Below are 19676 nucleotides of genomic sequence, written 5' to 3' on the forward strand. Positions count from 1 at the left end.
TTAAAGAAGAATTAATACCTGTTCTCCTGAAACTGTTCTGAAAAATAGAAGTGGAAGGAAAACTTATGAACTCATTTTATGAAGCCAGCATCACCTCGATCCCAAAACCAGACAAGGATCCCATCAAAAAAGAGAATTACAGACCAATATCCCTGATGAACACAGATGCGAAAATTCTCACCAAAATACTAGCCAATAGGATCCAACAGTACATTAAAAGGATTATTCACCACGACTAAGTGGGATTTATTCCTCGGCTGCAAGTTTGGTTCAACATCTGCAAATCAATGTGATACAATTCGTTAATAAAAGAAGGAACAGAAACCATAGGATAATTTCAATAGATGCAGAAAAAGTATTTGACAAAGTACAGCACACTTTCTTGATCAAAACTCTTCACAGTGTAGGAATAGAGGGTACATACCTCAATATCAAAAAGCCATCTATGAAAAAACCCACAGCGAATATCATTCTCAATGCAGAAAACCTGAGCTCTTTTCCCCTAATGTCAGGAACATGGCAGAGATATCCGCTATCACCATTGCTATTCAACATATTACTAGAAGTCCTAGCCTCAGCAATCAGACAACAAAAAGAAATTAAAGGCATCTGCATTGGCAAAAAAGAAGTCAAGCTTTCACTCTTTGCAGATGATATGCTACTTTATGTGGAAAACCCAAAAGACTCCACTCCAGAACTGGTAGAACTCCTACAGAAATTCAGTAAAGTGTCAGGATATAAGATCAATGCATGGAAACCAGTTGCCTTTCTACACATGAACAACAAGACAAAACATAGAGAAATTATGGAGTCAATCCCATTTACAATTGCACCCAAAAATGTAACATAACTAGGAATAACCCTAACCAAAGAGGCAAAGAATCTGTACTCAGAAAACTATAAAGTACTCATGAAAGAAATTGAGGAAGATGCAAAGAAATGGAAAAAGGTTCCATGCTCATGGATTGGAAGAACAAATATTGTGAAAATGTCTATGCTACCTAGAGCAATCTACACATTTAATGCAATCCCTATCAAAATGCCACCAACTTTTTTCAAAGAAATGGAACAAATAATCCTAAAATTTATATGGAAAAAGAAAAGACCCCAAGTAGCCAGAGGAATGTTGAAAAGGAAAACCAAAGTTGGTGGCATCACAATTTCAGACTTCAAGCTCTATTACAAAGCTGTCATCATTAAGATGATATGGTACTGGCACAAAAACAGACACATAGATCAATGGAACAAAATAGACCCTCAACTCTATGGTCAACTAATCTTCAACAAAGCAGGAAAGAATGTCCAATGGAAAAAAGACAGTCTCTTCAACAAATGGTGTTGGGAAAATTGGACAGCCACATGCAGAAGAATGAAACTGGACCATTTCCTTACACCACACACAAAAATAGACTCAAAATGGATGAAAGATCTCAATGTGAAACAGGAATCCATCAAAATCCTTGAGGAGAACACAGTCAGCCTCAGCAACTTCTTCCTAGAAACATTGCCAAAGGTAAAGGAAGCAAGGACAAAAATGAACTACTGGGACTTCCATCAAGATCAAAAGCTTTTGCACAGCAAAGGAAACAGCCAACAAAACCAAAAGACAACCAACAGAATGGGAGAAGATATTTGCAAATGACATATCAGATAAAGGGCTAGTATCCAAAATTTATAGAGAACTTATCAAACTCAACACCCAAAGAACAAATAATCCAATCAAGAAATGGGCAGAAGACATCAACTGACGTTTTGGCAAAGAAGACATCCAAATGGCCAACAGACACATGAAAAATTGCTCAACATCACTCTGATTCAAGGAAATACAAATCAAAATCACAATGAGATACTGCCTCACACCAGTCAGACTGGCTAAAATTAACAAGTCAGTAAATGACAGATGTTGAAGAGGATGCAGAGAAAGGGGAACCCTCCTACACTGTTGGTGGAAATGCAGGCTGGTGCAGCCACTCTGGAAAACAGTATGGAGTTTCCTCAAAAAGTTGAAAATAGAGCTACCCTATGACCCAGCAATCACACTACTAGGTATTTACCCTAAAGATACAAACGTAGTGATCCAATGGGGCTTGTGCACCCAAATGTTTATAGCAGCAATGTCCACAATAGCCAAACTATGGAAATAACCTAGATGTCCAATAACAGATGAATGGATAAAGAAGAAGAGGTGTATATATATACAATGGAATAGTATGCAGCCATCAAAACCCCAACGACGTGGATGGAACTAGAGGGTATTATGCTAAGTGAAATAAGTCAACAAGAGAAAGACAATTATCATATAATCTCTCTGACATGAGGAATTTGAGAGTTAGGTCAGGGGTTATGGGGGGAAGGGAGGGAGAAAGTGAAACAAGATGGGACTGGGGAGGGAGATAAACCATAAGACACTCTTAATCTCAGGTAACAAACTGAGGGCTGCTGGTGGGTGGTCAGGGGAGGGATAGGGTGGCTGGGTTATGGACACTGGGGAGGGCATGTGCTATGGTGAGTGCCATGAATTATGTAAGCCTGATGATTCACAGACCTGTACCCGTGAAACAAACAAAACATTATATGTTAATAAAAAAAGAATATTAAGTAGTGAAAATATGCTTTCAGAAAGATAAAGAAGAAAAACGACAATAGCTAAAGCATTTTCTCATTTGAACCCAATAAAATAGGTAACATTATCATCTTATATATTAGAAAACTGGTTTTTCAACAAATTGTCCATGGACACAGTTAAGGTATGACAGAGGTGGTATGTGCAACTGCATGGTCTGGCTCCATAGCCTTGGCTCTCAGTTGGTTCATCTGCCAGCCTTCCAGGGGGGTGGCAGGCCACACCAACACAGATTCCCAGAGCTGTCCATGCTACAGTCTCAGAATACTGACCTTAGCTGAAAAGTTGCTTCCTCCCAAGAGCGATAGGGAGAATTTTGAAATAAAAAACGTTAAACAAGAGAAGAAAGTTCACAATTATCTGTTTCTCTTTTCCTCAGTGAGATTCAAGGTATAGCTATTGGAAATTCAATCAATGACAAAAGAAATACCCACCTATTAAGACTGTTTCTCCCTTATTAGCTAGAAATTCTGGCTCTGGGTCCTAGGTAGGTTTCACTCAATTAAATTCCAGAATCTTAAGAATACAACAACGTAAATGAATCTCAGCAAGCAAGGGTTGAAAATGATGAACCGAGAAATGCACAGATAACCACAAGGCAGCATTAATATCATTATTGAAAGGTTAGCTGCTCAGGAAATCGACAAGGTGCCAAGAGGGCACTCGCAGTGCCTCCCAAGAAATGAGAGCAGAGGAGAAACGAAGCTGAACAGAGCAAAGCCTTTGTTGACATTTTCAAAAGCTGACTTTATATAGGCCGTATCCCTCAAGAATGGAACATGGCAGTATAAGGAACCAGTAACACTACAAAATTGCAGGCCAGTAAGGTCACCACCAGTCATAGGGAAGATTTTGAAAGGTTTTAGAGGATCAAGAGGGGGCATCACTACTACTCTTCCAAATTCAGCCCCTGGGGTGAGGAAAAGCACAGCTGTCTACCTGGCTTTGGGAATTCTCAGGGTATGGCTTGTTGTATTACAGAATGAATGACTTTGTCGTGAAATGCTCTGGAAGAAGAAATCCTGAGGCCAGGTTCAAGGGTGGAGTAGTAATATTTTTATGTCAATTCAAAAGTGACTTCCGGAATCACAGAATTCCTGTTTTCAGTCAACCCTGACTTCCTGTGCTCTTATACAGATACATTTATTTCGTACATACACACATGATCTTGTGTAGTGTTTCAAATAGCATACAGTGGTTTAGAACCCACCTCTAAAATAAGAGATTCAGGGATTTATCTGACTGGAACCACTGAGGCAAAGTTTCTGATGGAAGTGAGAGATGGCAGGGTTGACAGGTTTGTGTGAACAATATGATAGTGTGAGCAGAATGAATGAGTTTTTCTCTGACTTAAATATACCTGTTTTAATTTAAAGAGAGTATGTGTCTAAGGGAATTTACTTAATGGGGTGTTAAGTAAGAGCACTATTTTTAGAATTCGTGGATGCAGCCAAAATTAAATGAGACGTTCTAATGCAGGCAGCTGAGAAAGGAAGAACATTTTAACTGGCCCTGGGAGGAAACTTCAGCTATTTCCGTCGGAGTACAAAGAGAGGACAACTCAGGACTAAAGGACATTTTAGTAGTGCAGCAGGGAAGAGGGAGGGACCTATTTTAATGCAGGATGAGGAACCTCAACCAAAATGAAATGTGATGGGAATGTTTGGGACATTGCCTCTGGGAACTGTGAGAATCAGGTGAGAGGCAGGGATGAAGTTACATTCAGAGAAGATGAGGACAAGCTGGATGGTGATTTTCTATATAAATAATAGGTTGGAACTTGAGAGTTCCTGAAACTTCATCTGGAAATTTAGGGAGTTGAGTACAGACAGACTGACTTAAAATGGAGACCAAGCATGGCAGAAATGGAAATGGAAATTAGGCCTGAACATCAACACCTGAATGGAGCTCATACATACGATTACAGTAATTAGTAGAACTAAATGGTTGAGGAATGCCTTCTGCTGGGTATAGTACAACAAGGTTCTCTGACTGGAGTGATCATAGTCCTTCTGTGTTTTAATTTTCACTCTTAAAGAAAAATGTGTGTATATGTGTGTTTTAACTGATATAGAAAACATGTAACTGTGACTTATGTTTTGAATTTATATAGTCTAGTTCATATTCTTTTATCTCATTACAAAACAGGTTTTGCTCTTGAGTCATGTTTTGATTCAGGGACATATGTCTCCGTACTCCCAAAGCTATTTTCATATCTTTAATGTAATTAACAATAGTAAATGAAAATAATCATTTCAAAATTAGTTCACATATAATATGCTTTATTAAAAAGCTTTCACTACATTTCCCAATTAGTGGTATTAGTTTATAAGTTGTGAACATGTATGTATAAAAGACATTTAGTATGTGATTAACATTATATTAGCACAATTGATTCAAGCAAACGTAGACCAGACTTCTCAATTATTATCTTTACCTAAACCCTAGTAATTGTCATCACTAGTGTGAATAGGGTGAATGTAGCACAGATTGTTAGCTACCCATGAAAACTCGTTTCTTCTTCTGGGCACACAACTAGACTGTATTACCCACTACCTGCTGCAGTAAGAGGCATAGCCATAAGAGTGAGCTCTAGCCAACAGGATGTGACTCAAAGTGATGTATGACACGCTCATGTCTGGCCTATAAAATGTTTCATGCATATCTTACATATTCTCATCCCATTTATGCTCAGTTGAATGGAGATGACCCCCAAGGAGACCCTGCAAGCCCATGTTTAATTTGGGTCTTGAATAACTTCATGGATAAGGGCCACACCAATAACCTGTTTGTTCACATAGTGAAGATACAAACTTCTATTGTTTTTGGACCATTATCCATTTTGGGGTCTATTATTGTAGCAAATAACCTACACTAACAAATTCAGATTTCATCTTGGAAAACTGAATAGCTTAGTTCCCCCTCCCCATTACTCAAAGCAATAATAAAGTTCACAGAGAACATTTTAAAAGATTAATTGGAAATCTGAAGTCACAGCACAGTTTTGGACAAAACCATTTCAGAACTACAAGCATGCCTTAAACCCAAGGGCCCTACGTCCTAAGGCATTCATTATAGGTAATGAATAAACTTTTCTTTTATGCATTCTAAATGGTAGAGCTATGTCTCTTCTTTGGGAGAATTAAGACAATTGTCCCTCATAACATTTTCCATAGGACTTAATTTTTCAGAAGTCCAGTTGAGAAAGGCTGGGAACATCACAAAAACATGGAAAATGTAGGCTTAAATGTAAATTGATATATAATTCACATATACAGTTTATATGTCTTTATCTTTCTATATGTGTATTGATTTATTACACGTAGTTAGGTATTCTTCCAGAGTTTATAGTCTTGAACACCCTTTTGATCTGTGGGCACTGCAATTGTCCAATATTGAAACTTATACTTTTGTTTTAGCTGTATACAAAATTTACTGATACTGTTTCTAGTATCAATCATGAATTATAAATTACATGTAATTATAAATTACACAAGAGTGCCTTATGTATACATAGCACAACTTCCATGGAAAATACTGGATTTTGGGACCTATTCTAAGCTGTAGGTATCGTGGGCCTCTGGATCTCAGGCTTTTGCATTCATTATTTAATGGATGAATGAATGAATGAATGATGAACAAACGAATGAATTTTGTATTTTGGGCAATGATTCTCAAACATTTATAATTCTGGGGTGCCTGGGTGTTTCAGTTCGTTAAGCAACTGCCTTTGGCTCAGGTCGTGATCCTAGAGTCCCAGGATTGAGTCCCGCATTGGGCACCCTGCTCAGTGGGGGGTTTGCTCCTCCCACTGGCCCTCCCCCATTTCGTGCTCTCTCTCTTTCATTCTCTCTCAAATAAATAAATAAAATTTAAAAAATTATAATTCTACAGTGACTTAATTCCTCAATATTTCCACTGCTCTCTGGCAGCAGAGAAGGATGAGATTGTATGGCAAATAGAATAATTGGCATTAACACTTGAAGGTTGTTCTCACTGCTGCCTGCATATTGGAATCATGAGGAATGCTCTCTAAAAATATGATACCTGGGCCCTGCCCCTGTAAATTCTGAGGTAAGTAGCATCAGGATTTTTTTTTTTTTTTAAAGTTCTCCCATAGTTTCTAATGTGCAACCAGGGTTGAGAAAACTGTGCTAGAACAGTATTTCCTCTTCTTGTTTGGTCATAACAATTAGCTGGCAATCTCATTTAAAAGTTTAAGTTCTTAGGCCCAATATAGGACATTCTCAATCTATGCCTTTGAATTTGTGGCTTTTTTCTTTTTTTTTAAATGAGGGTCCCCAGATGGTGCTTATGATTGGGAAATTTGGGAAAATACTTCATTAGACTCCAATCTCTTCTAGAAAAAGTGCTACGGGCTATCATTCTCAGCTGTATCCCCAGGCATAGCACAGACTCTGGCTCATATGAAGCACTCAAGTATTTATGTTAATTTATTAATTTATTTACTTTTAAAGTGGAAATGGAGGAGAAAATTTTGACAAAATTTTGGATGCCACGTATGACTGGCTTGATACTAGAGAGTTACATAAGTAGCGTTATGAAGGATTTCATGAGTTTCAGTGGGTTCTTTCAAGACCTAACTAATTATTGTATTGTAATCAATTGGTTTGCACTTAGGTATTCAGAATTCTTTGCAATATGGTATTTGCCAGTAAATATTAAACTTTATCTGTATAGCCACTTATTGGAAAAGTCACAAGTGAAAGGCACATCTGAGAGTGGACTCTAATTTATGAGAACTGAGGAATACAACTGTACCTAATAATTCAGTAATTAGAAAAAAACCTCATTTGCTTATTTGTATTTGCTTTTTTCAAATGTCAAACTTTTATATTTATAATCGATTGAAAGATGAATGCATACATCAACTGAAAAACAATTATTAAAATTTTTTATGAATTTTTTTCTTTGATAGTTTTTGAAATCTTCACTGATTGAGTTAAATGTCATCTTCAAAATTAAAATTCTTCCAGCCCTTACCAACTTTGTCATTTTATGGTATTTGTCATTTGTCATCAGTAAATTGGCTGTTTTTAACTTGTCATTAATTATTTTCCTTTATTTCACCCAAAGAAGCTGACACTCAAAACCAACGGTAATTGTTCTCAGATGTAGATCTAGACCCCCCATTAATTACTTAAAAAGTAATATAAAGTTATATAAAAAGAAATATTGGTATGCATGAGAATACTGTGGAGTATTTTTCAATCCTGACATATAAGGGGACAAGTGAGGGATTAATAGGGATAACAAATGTCATTTGTATAGTGCTTCACAGTTTACGAATTGTTTTCATATACATATCTCATTGGAGAGCAATGGCCACTCTGTGATGGAAGTACCACTATTTCATTGCATAGAGTGTTGTTCTACTATATACTAATCCAGGGAAAAGGCCATTCATTTGATCCATATATGTTTGCAGTGATGTTTGGTTTCAATGTCAAACAATTTGGAAAACATACTTTCCCAAGGGAACACAGAGAGCTGTTAGTATTCAGTAACAAGCTTTAAAGCCTTTAGCTATAAACCATGCTTTTGCAAGCTCCAGTGCTGCAAAATGAATATATAAATTGGGCCAAGTGCAAGTTGGTAAGTTGGTAGGTAGTGGGGTCTACAACAAATTGGAATGTGCATTCCTGTATAAAGCTATATACATTTTAAAAATATTTAGGGGCACCTGGGTGGCTCAGTTAGTTAAGCAGCCGACTCTTGATTTCAGTTCAGGACATGATCTCAGGGTCCTGGGATTGAGCTCCACATTCTCCACACTCAGCAGGGAGTCTGCTTGAGATTCTCTCTCTCCCTCTGAACCCTCCACCCCCCGAAATAAATAAAGTCTTTGGAAAAAATGTTTAAAAAATATTTAAACACTACAGAGCAAGGGAAATATATCTGTGTGCCTCATATGCAGTTTCTATTCCACTCTAGCAGAACATGGGTTGTAAAGGAAGAAATAAATCAGGAACACAGAAACACAAGAAGATCATATGAGAAATGATTTGCATCACAGGAATTGCATTTAAGGACCGAAGCACAAAGAACAAAGTTGGTAAATGTCTGATGCTAATCCAATATCATCAGCCTCCTTTATCTCTGTGTTCTGACTTGGTTTTGTTGTTGTTGTTGTCTTGACAGCATAATATAATGTTAAGAACACTGTAAGTTAAGAATGTGACCTTGGACTTAGTTTCCGTATCAGGAAAATGGAGATAACAATAGCTATATTATAGAATTGTTATGAGATTAAATAAGAGCACATATGAAGGGCTTAGCAGACCTCCTTTCATGTTGTGAGTGGTAAATAAATGGCAGGTGTTATCATCATTCTCATCATCATCATTGGAAAGAACCCTTTCCTTACTCAGCCCTTCAACTTTTCCTTAGTAAATATTTAAAGATCAAAATTAACTTTCAGACCTGTATGGTAAGAAGCTTGCCAAGGGAAAGGCAGAGAGTTCTTTCCTCTCACTCATATAGATCAACAACCACAGAACCAAAGACAGAGCGTCCCCTCATCTGTAAGCTGATCAATAAGCTCAAACAGCCCCTTTGCTTTAAACCATAAAAAGTATTGGGCAAAGTTAGTCAGGCTCTACCTAAAAGCAGCCATACTTGGACCAACTAGGCCATTGCTTTCTTGAAATGATATTCACAGAAATGTTCCAAGAATTTGGTTCAGTTAAAAATGCATTGATCAAACATCTCTGAGATAAAGAGAGCAGGATCTCTGCTGACATGCCCAGATTAGTGGGAGAAAGAAAAATGTAAACAGGTCATTTCAATGCAAAAATGCAAACATGTCCAAGTTCCTTACTCCGATGTGCATCTTTCCCTTTCCGTCTTTCAGTGGGGCTCCATAAACATTGTAGACATGCAAGGGTTAATCTGCTGTGAGAACACTGAGGGAAGACACATACCTGTTCTTCAAAGTCTAGCTTTAGCTCTATATCCTCCAGGAAGCTTTCCACTCTACTTTGATCTTCGACTTACTTGAAATCCTTTGAAAATTGCTGCTTAATCATTTTGGTCCTTAGTCATTTTCTACCTTACACGGGAAAGAAATTGTTTCCCAGTATATGGTCTATGTACCCCAACAGTATAGTAAGTCCAGAAGGACTTACACTCTTTTGAGAAATATATAATGCTATATCCACATTAACCTGAAAAACTCAATGTTTATTTTTGGCAGACTAAAGATTAGTTAAAAAAGAGTTCATAAACAATAAATGTAATAGTTTCAGACTCTATTATATTGCAGACACTTATGAAACCATGTTTTGTAAAATCTGAATATGTTTTGGTACAATTTAAAGCATTTAGGTTAGATTAGAAACAGAAAAAAATGGCAAATATAAATAAATCTGTTATATAGTAAATGTTCTATTTGTACTTTTAATCAACATTTATATATTTGGCCCTGTTTTATAACCTGGTGGTAACAACTTGCCCTTACAGGGCAACAGAACACACATTCATTTGCCCCATAATTGAGGAGTTACAGCTAAATAAAACCTTCAATGATCACTCATTTGTTTTAGTACCACATGCAAAATGGTTGGGATGACAAAATAACACTTCTAAAACTCACAAATCACCAGTTTATATTATGCTAATTTATCACCTAAATCTATTTCCTAAGTACTGTTACTGAAACTCAAAGAAAAAATGTTTATTAACATAAATGCTTTTAAAAGAGAGGTAAGAAAAAACCCCTAATAATAGCAAAGAAATGACTTTTGTGTGAAAACTAATAAATAATTTTAAATAGATTGAATCCCATACATATTTACTTTCAATATCTAAGTTTCAACCACCCTCATATCTAATTTATTTTCTCTCTCCTATCTTTCGTATCTGTCTCTCCCTTTCATTTCCACTGCCACTAGTGAAATTCTGCTTTTTATTACTTCTCATTTAGATTACTGCAACAACTGTTTCACTAGTTTCTTGACTTCCCCATCAAGTCAATCTTACAAAGATGCTGGATTAATCACCCCATACTACAATTCTGAATTTGTGATTCCTACCTCTACCACTTCAGTGGCTACTTCTTTCTTACAGAACAAAGTCTAAATTACCTTCAGTCTAGGATTCACTGGTTTCTGTGCTCTTATGCCAACTTATCTCTTTGAATTTCTTTCCCAATCTTTTGTTTCCTACATTACGAACACTATGTACATTCATATACACTTCATCCACTAAAGTGAAACTATTCATTGTTGCTAGCTATGCCTTTAACTTTCTAATCTCTATCTTCTTAACGTCTTCCCTAAGCCTAGGATACCCTTTCAAATTCTATCCATCCTTTCATGCCAAGCTCAAATGTCCCTACTCCCATGAAGAGGTTTCTAAATTCCTCAGAAGTAATTAATATTCTTCTTTCTAAAATTTTATAGAATTTTTAAACATCTCTCTTATAAAACTTATTACTTTATACCTACCACACACTTAGGCAAGTATTTTTCTCCTCCACTAGAACTATGAAAGCTCCTTGGAAAGGGAGTCTCTGGCAGCTTCACCTTGTAAGCTCTAATATGCCAAGTATAAAGGCTTTAAACATGGTAGATACCCAAATACCCAAATAGTTGTTGAACAAAAGGCTGAATAGAGTAATTACTTTTTTAGGAGATTCAGAATTGTGGACTGTATACATAAGATTATATATGGGTTCTATATGAATGTTATTGATAATAATGAAACGAAAGTTAATTGACTTTCAGTAATCTGACTTGTTTCATAAACTAGATCAGAGGTTGTCCAGCTATTCTCCGTAACACATTCGGGATTCCATAGAGGTGGTGTAAGGATCTCTCTCCTTGGCAGTAGAAAATGGTAAGTGAACAGATTTTTGTACCCTGCATTCTGTCTTCGACTAAAGCTGCTACATTTTGTGTATTGGCCTTCTTGTAAGATTATGCTTTGAGAAAGTTTTCACTGTTTAAATTTTTTTTTTTTAAATCCTTGGGGTTTAACCCCCTGGTACACTATAATTATGTTTCAAGTCTAACCTACATGAGAACATCTTCACATGAAAACTAGGTAAATGAGCTGCTGCGTTTTGGCTGAATTTACCGTTAGAAAAATACCAAAACGGTAGTACAAAAATGGTGTTTCAGGTAATTTAAATCAGGACCCCCTGGGGCGTCTGGGTGGCTCAGTGAGTTAAGCCTCTGCCTTCGGCTCGGGTCATGATCTCAGGGTCCTGGGATCGAGCCCCGCATGGGGCTCTCTGCTCAGCGAGGAGCCTGCTTCCCCTCTCTCTGCCTGCCTCTCTGCCTACTTGGGATCTCTCTCTCTCTGTTAAATAAATAAAAAATCTTTAATAAAAAATAAATAAATCAGGACCTCCTGTAATACCTGACTTTGTATGACACCTGACATGCTCTAATAGTCATTGATCTAAATTCTGTATCTGACTTTATTGACTTGAGAACTAGCTAGCTGGTGAATCTTACAGACATCACTCTCTTGAAAGATCCCCGAGAGGCAGTTATATAGCTTTCTATTTCTGTAAAAGACAATGACAAAACTTTCTATAGCTTAGCCTTAAAGTAGTAGTCTGTTGCCTAAACCACATAGTTGAAAATCCTGATTTGCAATATATCTAAGTGTAGTTACACTGTATCTTCAGTGAAGATACACTGAATTCTTAGATTTCTAGTCAGTTACACAATTCTATGTTCATTATTTAGGGGGGGAAATACCTGTTTAAGTCACGGTGTATAATTGGCTGTGTCAGGTTGTGAAGGTACTCCATACCTTTGGCAACATCTACTGCAATAATTAATTTAGACTGCAAATCAAGAATCCTAGAATTTAAAAAAAGATTTAGTGAGGATGAAGTGTTCAAAGCCAATAACACGTCTTTCTAAAAAATACCAGTGGAGTGCATGATTTGTTATTCTGTATATCATTCAGCCTTTTTTGCTTTATTGAAGATTATGCTAAAAATTAAAAAAAAATCTGGAAAAAATAACTTCTACCTCAGATCATGCTTAATTATAAATCAATTCAGATACCAAACCTTCATACTTAAAATATCCCTCTTGATTTTATAATATTTATAATGTTATACTTAATTTTTTTAATAATAACATAAAATGGATTCTACTCTAATAACTGAGTGAAACCACACTCTAATTATTGCATGAATATATCTAGGAAGTGAAATAAATTAGATTTTTGCAAGGCTATTCTTTTTTAAAACTTTAAAAAATAAATGCTGTGACCCTTGGTAATCATTTTATTCTCAGCTTACATATATCTGCTTTATTAGTATGTCATATTTAGCCTAATTATTATAAGCTTCAGTTGCTAATTTAAATTCCTTGAATTTGTTATCCCCAACTGAATTCCTGTTAAGAAAGCACAGAAGTATTTCTATTCACTAAAACATAATTATTGGGCATAAATTACTAGCCACCTTTAAAATGCCACATTTCCTAGCAATCAGAGATTTCAGAAGGTAAAGGGTTATCCAAGAGGAATGCCTCTGAAGTACTGCAAGGATAATTCCAAAGACACGTAAAATAGTAAGTCAGAACAAGAGAACCATACCTCTTCTGTTCATGAAGGAGGGAGAACAGAGAACCCCCTGATATGTACTGAGTGACGATGGCAAACTGGCTGGGATCATTCAAGCAAGCACCCACAAACTGAATTACACAGGGATGATTGAGCCGGCAGAGAATGGACACCTCTCGGCAAAACATATCCACATCTGATTTGGAGCAGTAGGTGTTGGCTCGATAACTGGAAATGGCAGGAAGAGGAAATCCTCAGTCAACAGATGGATCAAAACAAGGCGCTTGCTGTGCATATGCATCTAAAAGTTCACAACTCTTGTCTGATGCTAAATTTTCTTTGTTTGCTTACCGTTTTATAGCCACTATTTTATTCCTGCATCGTCCTTTATATACTTTCCCAAAAGAACCTAAAATTGTTTAAGAGAAATGAATAAACACATATTATCTTGAGCTCATGAACTAAAGCAGACTAGTGTTTTCGTAGGTTACCTGAGCCGATAATCTCATGGAACTCAATTTCAGAGAGCTGAAGATGGAAATGTGAAGGCAATCCAGCCCTTAGGAGGAGAACATCTGCTTTCTCTGCAAATAGGAATTGTTATTTTATTTTTTAAGACAAAAAACACACATAGATGTGTACACATGATACACATATATACTTTACCAAAAATGTCATTCCCTAGTAACATTTAATTTTCCAAATACAATTGACTACTTGGAGATAATAAAACCTTATCACAAATGATCTCTATCCTTTTGCCGTTAAAAACACGTTAGTTTTCTGTCTCTGTTCCCTGACCTTTGTTATCAGGGCTAAGTGTTTATTCCTAATCTGATCAATAACTAGCTTGTCTGTGTGACATAGCAACCCTGGAGTACAGTTCATAGCACATCATGATAACGAGTTTTATCTGGTCGATCCCTGCAACGTATCACAATGGGCTTAGCCAAATATCCATAAGCCAAACCTCAAAGGGATGCCAATTAGCTGTCAAAAAATAAGTGCATGAATCATTCAGACGAAACATCTCACACCAAAAATAATTTTTAAAAACTGAAAATTCTAAAGTTAAATATGAATTTATAGTTGAATCATATATGTGTGTGTAATATATATTAATTTTCCTGATTCAATGGTATTAATTTCTGTGTGCAGCACACACTCAAAAATTCCCCAAAGCATTACTTATTTGGGATCTTTTGGAAAATAACTTATTTTTAAAAATTTATTTTCCTATGGAAAACCTATTCCCAATTCTCCTTAGAGATATTAATATTTGTAATTTAGACTTAATTAAAAATACAAACTATAAGAATTTGGTCTTTCTTTAATAGTGGGGAAATTTTCACTGCTATACCTTCATGACCCAAGATAGCATGTGCAAAAGAGTACAGTGGGTAAGGTTAATCATGGAAAGAATGGTTTGTTGATAATATTGGTTATGCATGCAAAGTAGTCATCATTTATAATGTGTAAAACAAAACAGAAAGTTATCATACTTGAGGCAATAGTTATCCTTTGTGATAAAATATAACAACTGTCTTATATTAAAATACCTTTTGTCATGCTTTTAATCTTCCCCAAGGGGGATGGAAGAGACACATAGGAGCCATCTAGAAATCAAATTATATTATAGAGTTGAAAGTAGCATTTTTTCTACATAAACATAAAACATTATCAAAAGAAGCAGGTGACAAAAGAAATTTGCTTAGAAAACCAAGTGAGAATATAGTTTTAACCCAGGTCTTTTTCTGGATACTGAAACTGTATAGCAAGTGTTTATTTAGAGAGTACATAAAAAGATTAAAAAAAAACAAAAAAACAAAAAACAAGGTGTAGTAGACTCTGGCAGATTTAATTTGTATCTGGGTATGAGTATTCTCTGGCCTGCCTTAATAGATTACTGAAATGGAAAACGACTGCTCTCAGCTCAATCGGGCCTTCCTGGTCATGCATAGGCCTCGTAAACATCTAGTCCAGGGAATGCTAAACCTGGAGGGACTGCAGATTCATGAGTTAGAAAACAGCTTAAGTGAAGGCTTCTTTATTTTCAGCCTCATTCAGACATAAATTTTCTTAAAATAAAGCCAATCTGACATGCCCTCATCCCTAACCCTAGAATAATAGTAATAGAAATAAAGGTTTACCTTTGGGCACAATATTGTAATAACAACAAAGACTTATTAAGAAAGGGATACCTCCTCCAGGCTGAGAATATTCATTACAGGGCAATTCATCCTGCGGTCTCTTATAATGCTTCAGGAGTGTGACAATAGCATCGTGTCCTTCATGGAAAGACAAAAAGGACAAAGGGTCTTAATTTTTGTTTGATTTATTCAGCTCATTATACAACTCAAAAGTGATTAGAGGTGGCTTGAATTATATGATATGTCTTGAGAGATAATATATTGTAATAGGAATTCAGTACTTTCATCCATTCATTCATTCACCTACTCATTCATTCATTCAAAATAATTCACTGAGACTCTACTACATGTGCAGCACTGTGTTAAGCACTATATTGGATAGTAGGGGTACAAAGAACAAGGTGACTATAGTCCTATCCTTAAGAAGCTTAGTGTAGTTGAATATAAATGAGAATTTCTAAATGAGGAAATATGAGGTGCTAAGGATACCATTAAAAGGGTAAAAAGCACATATGGTAACCAGGAGAGAGGGATGTATTTTCTTTGAATGATGCATTTGGTTGGCAACTGCAGCAAAACATGGCACAAAGATAATTAACATAGGTTTTTGTGGCAGGAGATAGCTGTCTTCCTACAAATATTTGTACTCCCCATTCATGGGGTGATTTTGCCCTGAGAATGTCTGTCTACTCAGGGACAAGTTTCCTGTTGCCTTTGTAAGCAGATGTGTCCTTGCAACAAATTCTCAACAAGGCATAAGCAAAAGCAATGCCACTTCCAGCTCTGGGGTTTAAGAAGAAGGTGAACCTTCTCTGCTCTTCCCTTTTGCTGGCTGGATGCAGAAGGTTTTAAGGCCCTAAGGGATGGGAAAAAACTATGCATTGACCAGAAATGCCCTCACTGGACTTCTACACAACTGATAAATTTCTATTGTATAACACGACCCAAATTAGGGCGTCTACTGCAGTAGGTAACATATTGTGAAAAATAAAAAAATGCTAAATGCTCTTCTGAGTACACCCATGATTTTTAATAGAACTAAAGTTTTTTTTTTTTTAAGATTTTATTTATTTATTAGACAGAGCTCACAAGTAGGCAGAGAGGCAGGCGGCGGGGGGGGGGGAGCAGGCTCCCCGCTGAGCAGAGAGCCCGATGTGGGGCTTGATCCCAGGACCCTGGGATCATGACCTGAGCCGAAGGCAGAGGCTTTAACCCACTGAGCCATCCAGGCGCCCCAGAACTAAACTTTTTGATACTATTTCATGTTTTAACTATAAAAGTAATCTATTGAAGCTAATTTATACAAGAGAAAAACAAAGTCAGCCTTAAAGACCCTGCCAAGAGACTTGTGAAATGCAATAGAACTCATTGTAAAAATGGCAAATTTTAGCAATTGAAAAATCATATGTGCTTATCCATCCCAGAGGGTTCATAGTTAACACTTGTTCAGAATACACCTAATGTATAGAGTATATGCTGATAGTTATGCCTGTTTATCAAATCACCTCTTGAAAAAAAGGAATGAAAATTAATAGAGCATGCAAGATCATGAGGTGGAGTAATCAGATTAAAACTTAGATTAAAAACTAGATTAAAAGCTTTTCCAAATGTAATATCCCAATACCAGTTTCTTTTAAGAAAATCAACAAGAACATTGTGATGAAAATTGCTAAAATTTGTAGCAAAACTTAAATCTACAGAGTTAACAACTAGTGCCCATTTTCTTATCCATAGATTTCAATTCATGACTGATTGATCTGTAATTTTCTCAAATCACAGACATAGGTTATGATGAAATAAGGAGGAGCCTGTCCTATTAGCACTTTTTCTTTGTACTCTCCTGTGCTCACAATCAGGGAAACCTCAAGACCCAAATGACATGAGCCAACAAGCCCATTTCTAAAGAGCCTAATACAGGCTCAGTTGGTTAAGCATCTATCTTTGGCTCAGGTCATGATCTGGGAGTCCTGGAATGGGGTCCCATTGTTGGGCTCCCTGCTAAGTGGGGAGCCTGTTTCTCCTCCTTCTGCCTGCTGCTCCCTGCTTATGCTCTCTTTCTGTCAAATAAATAATAAAAAAGTAAAATTAAAAAATTAAAAAAAGAGCCTATTAGGCAGAAGGAACAGATAATGTAAAGGTTCCAAGATGGGAGGAAATATGACACCTTCAGAAATGAAAGGTGGCCTGTGTGGTTGGAATATCACAAGCAAGGATGACAGTGGTTCCAGAGTTGGGTGGAGAAATAGATCAGCACATATCATGTGCAGAAGGGCTTCACAAACTTTGTAGTGTTATACACACATTCTTATACAGAATCACCAAGAGCATGTGTTATTTATTTATTTTCTTTAAAGATTTTATTTAAATTCAAGTTAGTTAACATATAGTGTAGTATTAGTTTCACAGGTAGAATTTAGTGATTCATCACTTAACATATATCCCAATGTTCAACACAAGTGCACTCCTTAATGCCCATCACACATTTAGCCCATCCCCTCACCATCTCTCCTCCAGCAACCCTCAGTTAACCTCTCTAGTTAAGAGTGTTTTATAGTTTGCCTCCCTCTCCGTTTTTATCTTCTTTTATTTTTCCTTCCCCTCCCTTATGTTCATCTGTTTATTTTCTTAAATTACACACGTGTGAAATCATATGGTATTTGTCTTTCTCTGACTGACTTATTTCACTTCACAACATCATTGCAAATGGAAAGATTTTGTTCTTTTTGATGGCTGAGTAATAGTTCATTGTATATATACTACATCTTTATCCATTCTTCAGTTGATGGGTATCCGGGCTCTTTCCATAATTTGGCTATTGTTGTTAATGATACTAGAAACATCATTGTGGATATGCCCCTTCAAATCACTATTTTTGTATCCTTTGGATAAATACATAGGAGTGCAATTGCTGGATCATAGGGAAGCCCTATTTTTAACTTTCTGAGGAACCTCCATTCAGTTTTCCAGAGTGGTTGTACCAGTTTGCATTCCTACCAACAGTGGAAGAGGGTTCCCCTTTCTCTGCATCCTCACCAACATCTGTTGTTTCCTGAATTGTTAATTTTAGCCATTCTGACTGCTGCAAGGTGGTATCTCATAGTGGTTTTGATTTGTATTTCCCTTCTGATAAGTGATGTTGAGCATTTTTTCATATGTTTGCTAGCCATTTATATGTCTTCCTTGGAGAAATGTCTGTTCACATCTTCCACCCATTTCTTGACTGGGTTTTTTTTTTATTTTTTGGGTTTTGAGTTTGGTAAGTTCTTTATAGATTTTGGATGTTAACCCTTTATCTAATATGCCATTTACAAATATCTTCTCCCCTTCCACTGGCTGTCTTTTAGTTATGTTGATTGTTTCCTTTGCTGTGCAGAAGCTTTTTATCCTGATGAAGTCCCAATAGTTCTTTTGTTTTGTTTGTTTTGTTTTGTTTTTTGTTTCCCTTGCCTCTAGAGATGTGTCCAGTAAGAAGTTGCTGCAGCAAGTTAAAAGATGTTGCTGCCATTGTTCTCCTCTAGGATTCTCGTCTCACACTTAGGTCATTCATCCATTTGGAATTTATTTTTGTGTATGGTATAAGAAAGTGGTCCAATTTCTTTGTTCTGCATGTGACTATTCAGTTTTCCCAACACCATTTGTTGAAGACACTGTTTTTTTTTTTTTTTCCATTGGATATTCTTTCCTGCTTTGCCGAAGATCATTGACCATATAGTTGTGGGTCCATTTCTGGGTCTTCAATTCTATTCTATTGATCTATGAGTCTGTTTTTGTGCCATTACCACACCGTTTTGATGATTATAGCTTTGTAATACAGCTTAAAGTCTGGGATTGTGATGACTCCTGTTTGGTTTTCTTATTCAGTATTCCTTTGATCCTTTGGGGTCTTTTCTGGTTCCATACAGATTTTAGAATTCTTTGTTCTAGCTCTGTGAAAATGCTGGTGTTATTTTGATGGGGGATGCAATGAATCTGTAGATTGTTTTGGGTAATATAGAGATGTTAACAAAACTTTGTTCTTCCAATTTGTGAGCATGGAAAGTTTTTCCATTTCTTTGTGTCTTCTTCAATTTCTTTCATCAGTGTTTTATAGTCTTCAGAGTACAGAATTTTTACATCTTTTGTTAGATTTATTCCTATCTTGCAGTTTTTGGTGTAGTTGTAAATGGGATCAATTCCTTGATCTCTCTTTCCTCTTCTTCATTATTGGTGTATAGAAATGTAACAGATTTCTGTGCATTGATTTTATATCCTGTGACTTTGCTGAATTCTAGCAATTTTTTGGTGGAGTCTTTCAGATTTTCCACATAGAATATCATGTAATCTGCAAAGAGTGAAAGTTTGACTTCTTCCTT

General features: G+C 36.3%; 1 protein-coding gene across 2 annotated transcripts in view; it reads right to left on the reverse strand.

Moving 5' to 3' along the window:
• Positions 1-19676, reverse strand: part of LOC308341472 (serine/threonine-protein kinase TNNI3K) — a 312271-nt gene that overhangs the window by 155791 nt on the left and 136804 nt on the right. For both annotated transcript variants that reach the window (XM_080801434.1, XM_080801433.1), the window contains exons 12-17: positions 15376-15462; positions 14734-14790; positions 13666-13758; positions 13526-13583; positions 13208-13402; positions 12355-12459 (exon numbers count right to left, since the gene is read on the reverse strand). In XM_080801434.1, coding sequence (XP_080657560.1) covers positions 12355-12459; positions 13208-13402; positions 13526-13583; positions 13666-13758; positions 14734-14790; positions 15376-15462 — 595 coding nt within the window. The remainder of the gene's footprint in view (positions 1-12354; positions 12460-13207; positions 13403-13525; positions 13584-13665; positions 13759-14733; positions 14791-15375; positions 15463-19676) is intronic.

The sequence above is a fragment of the Martes martes genome, assembly GCF_963455335.1.
Source record: "Martes martes genome assembly, chromosome: 4".
NCBI classification, from domain to species: domain Eukaryota; kingdom Metazoa; phylum Chordata; class Mammalia; order Carnivora; family Mustelidae; genus Martes; species Martes martes.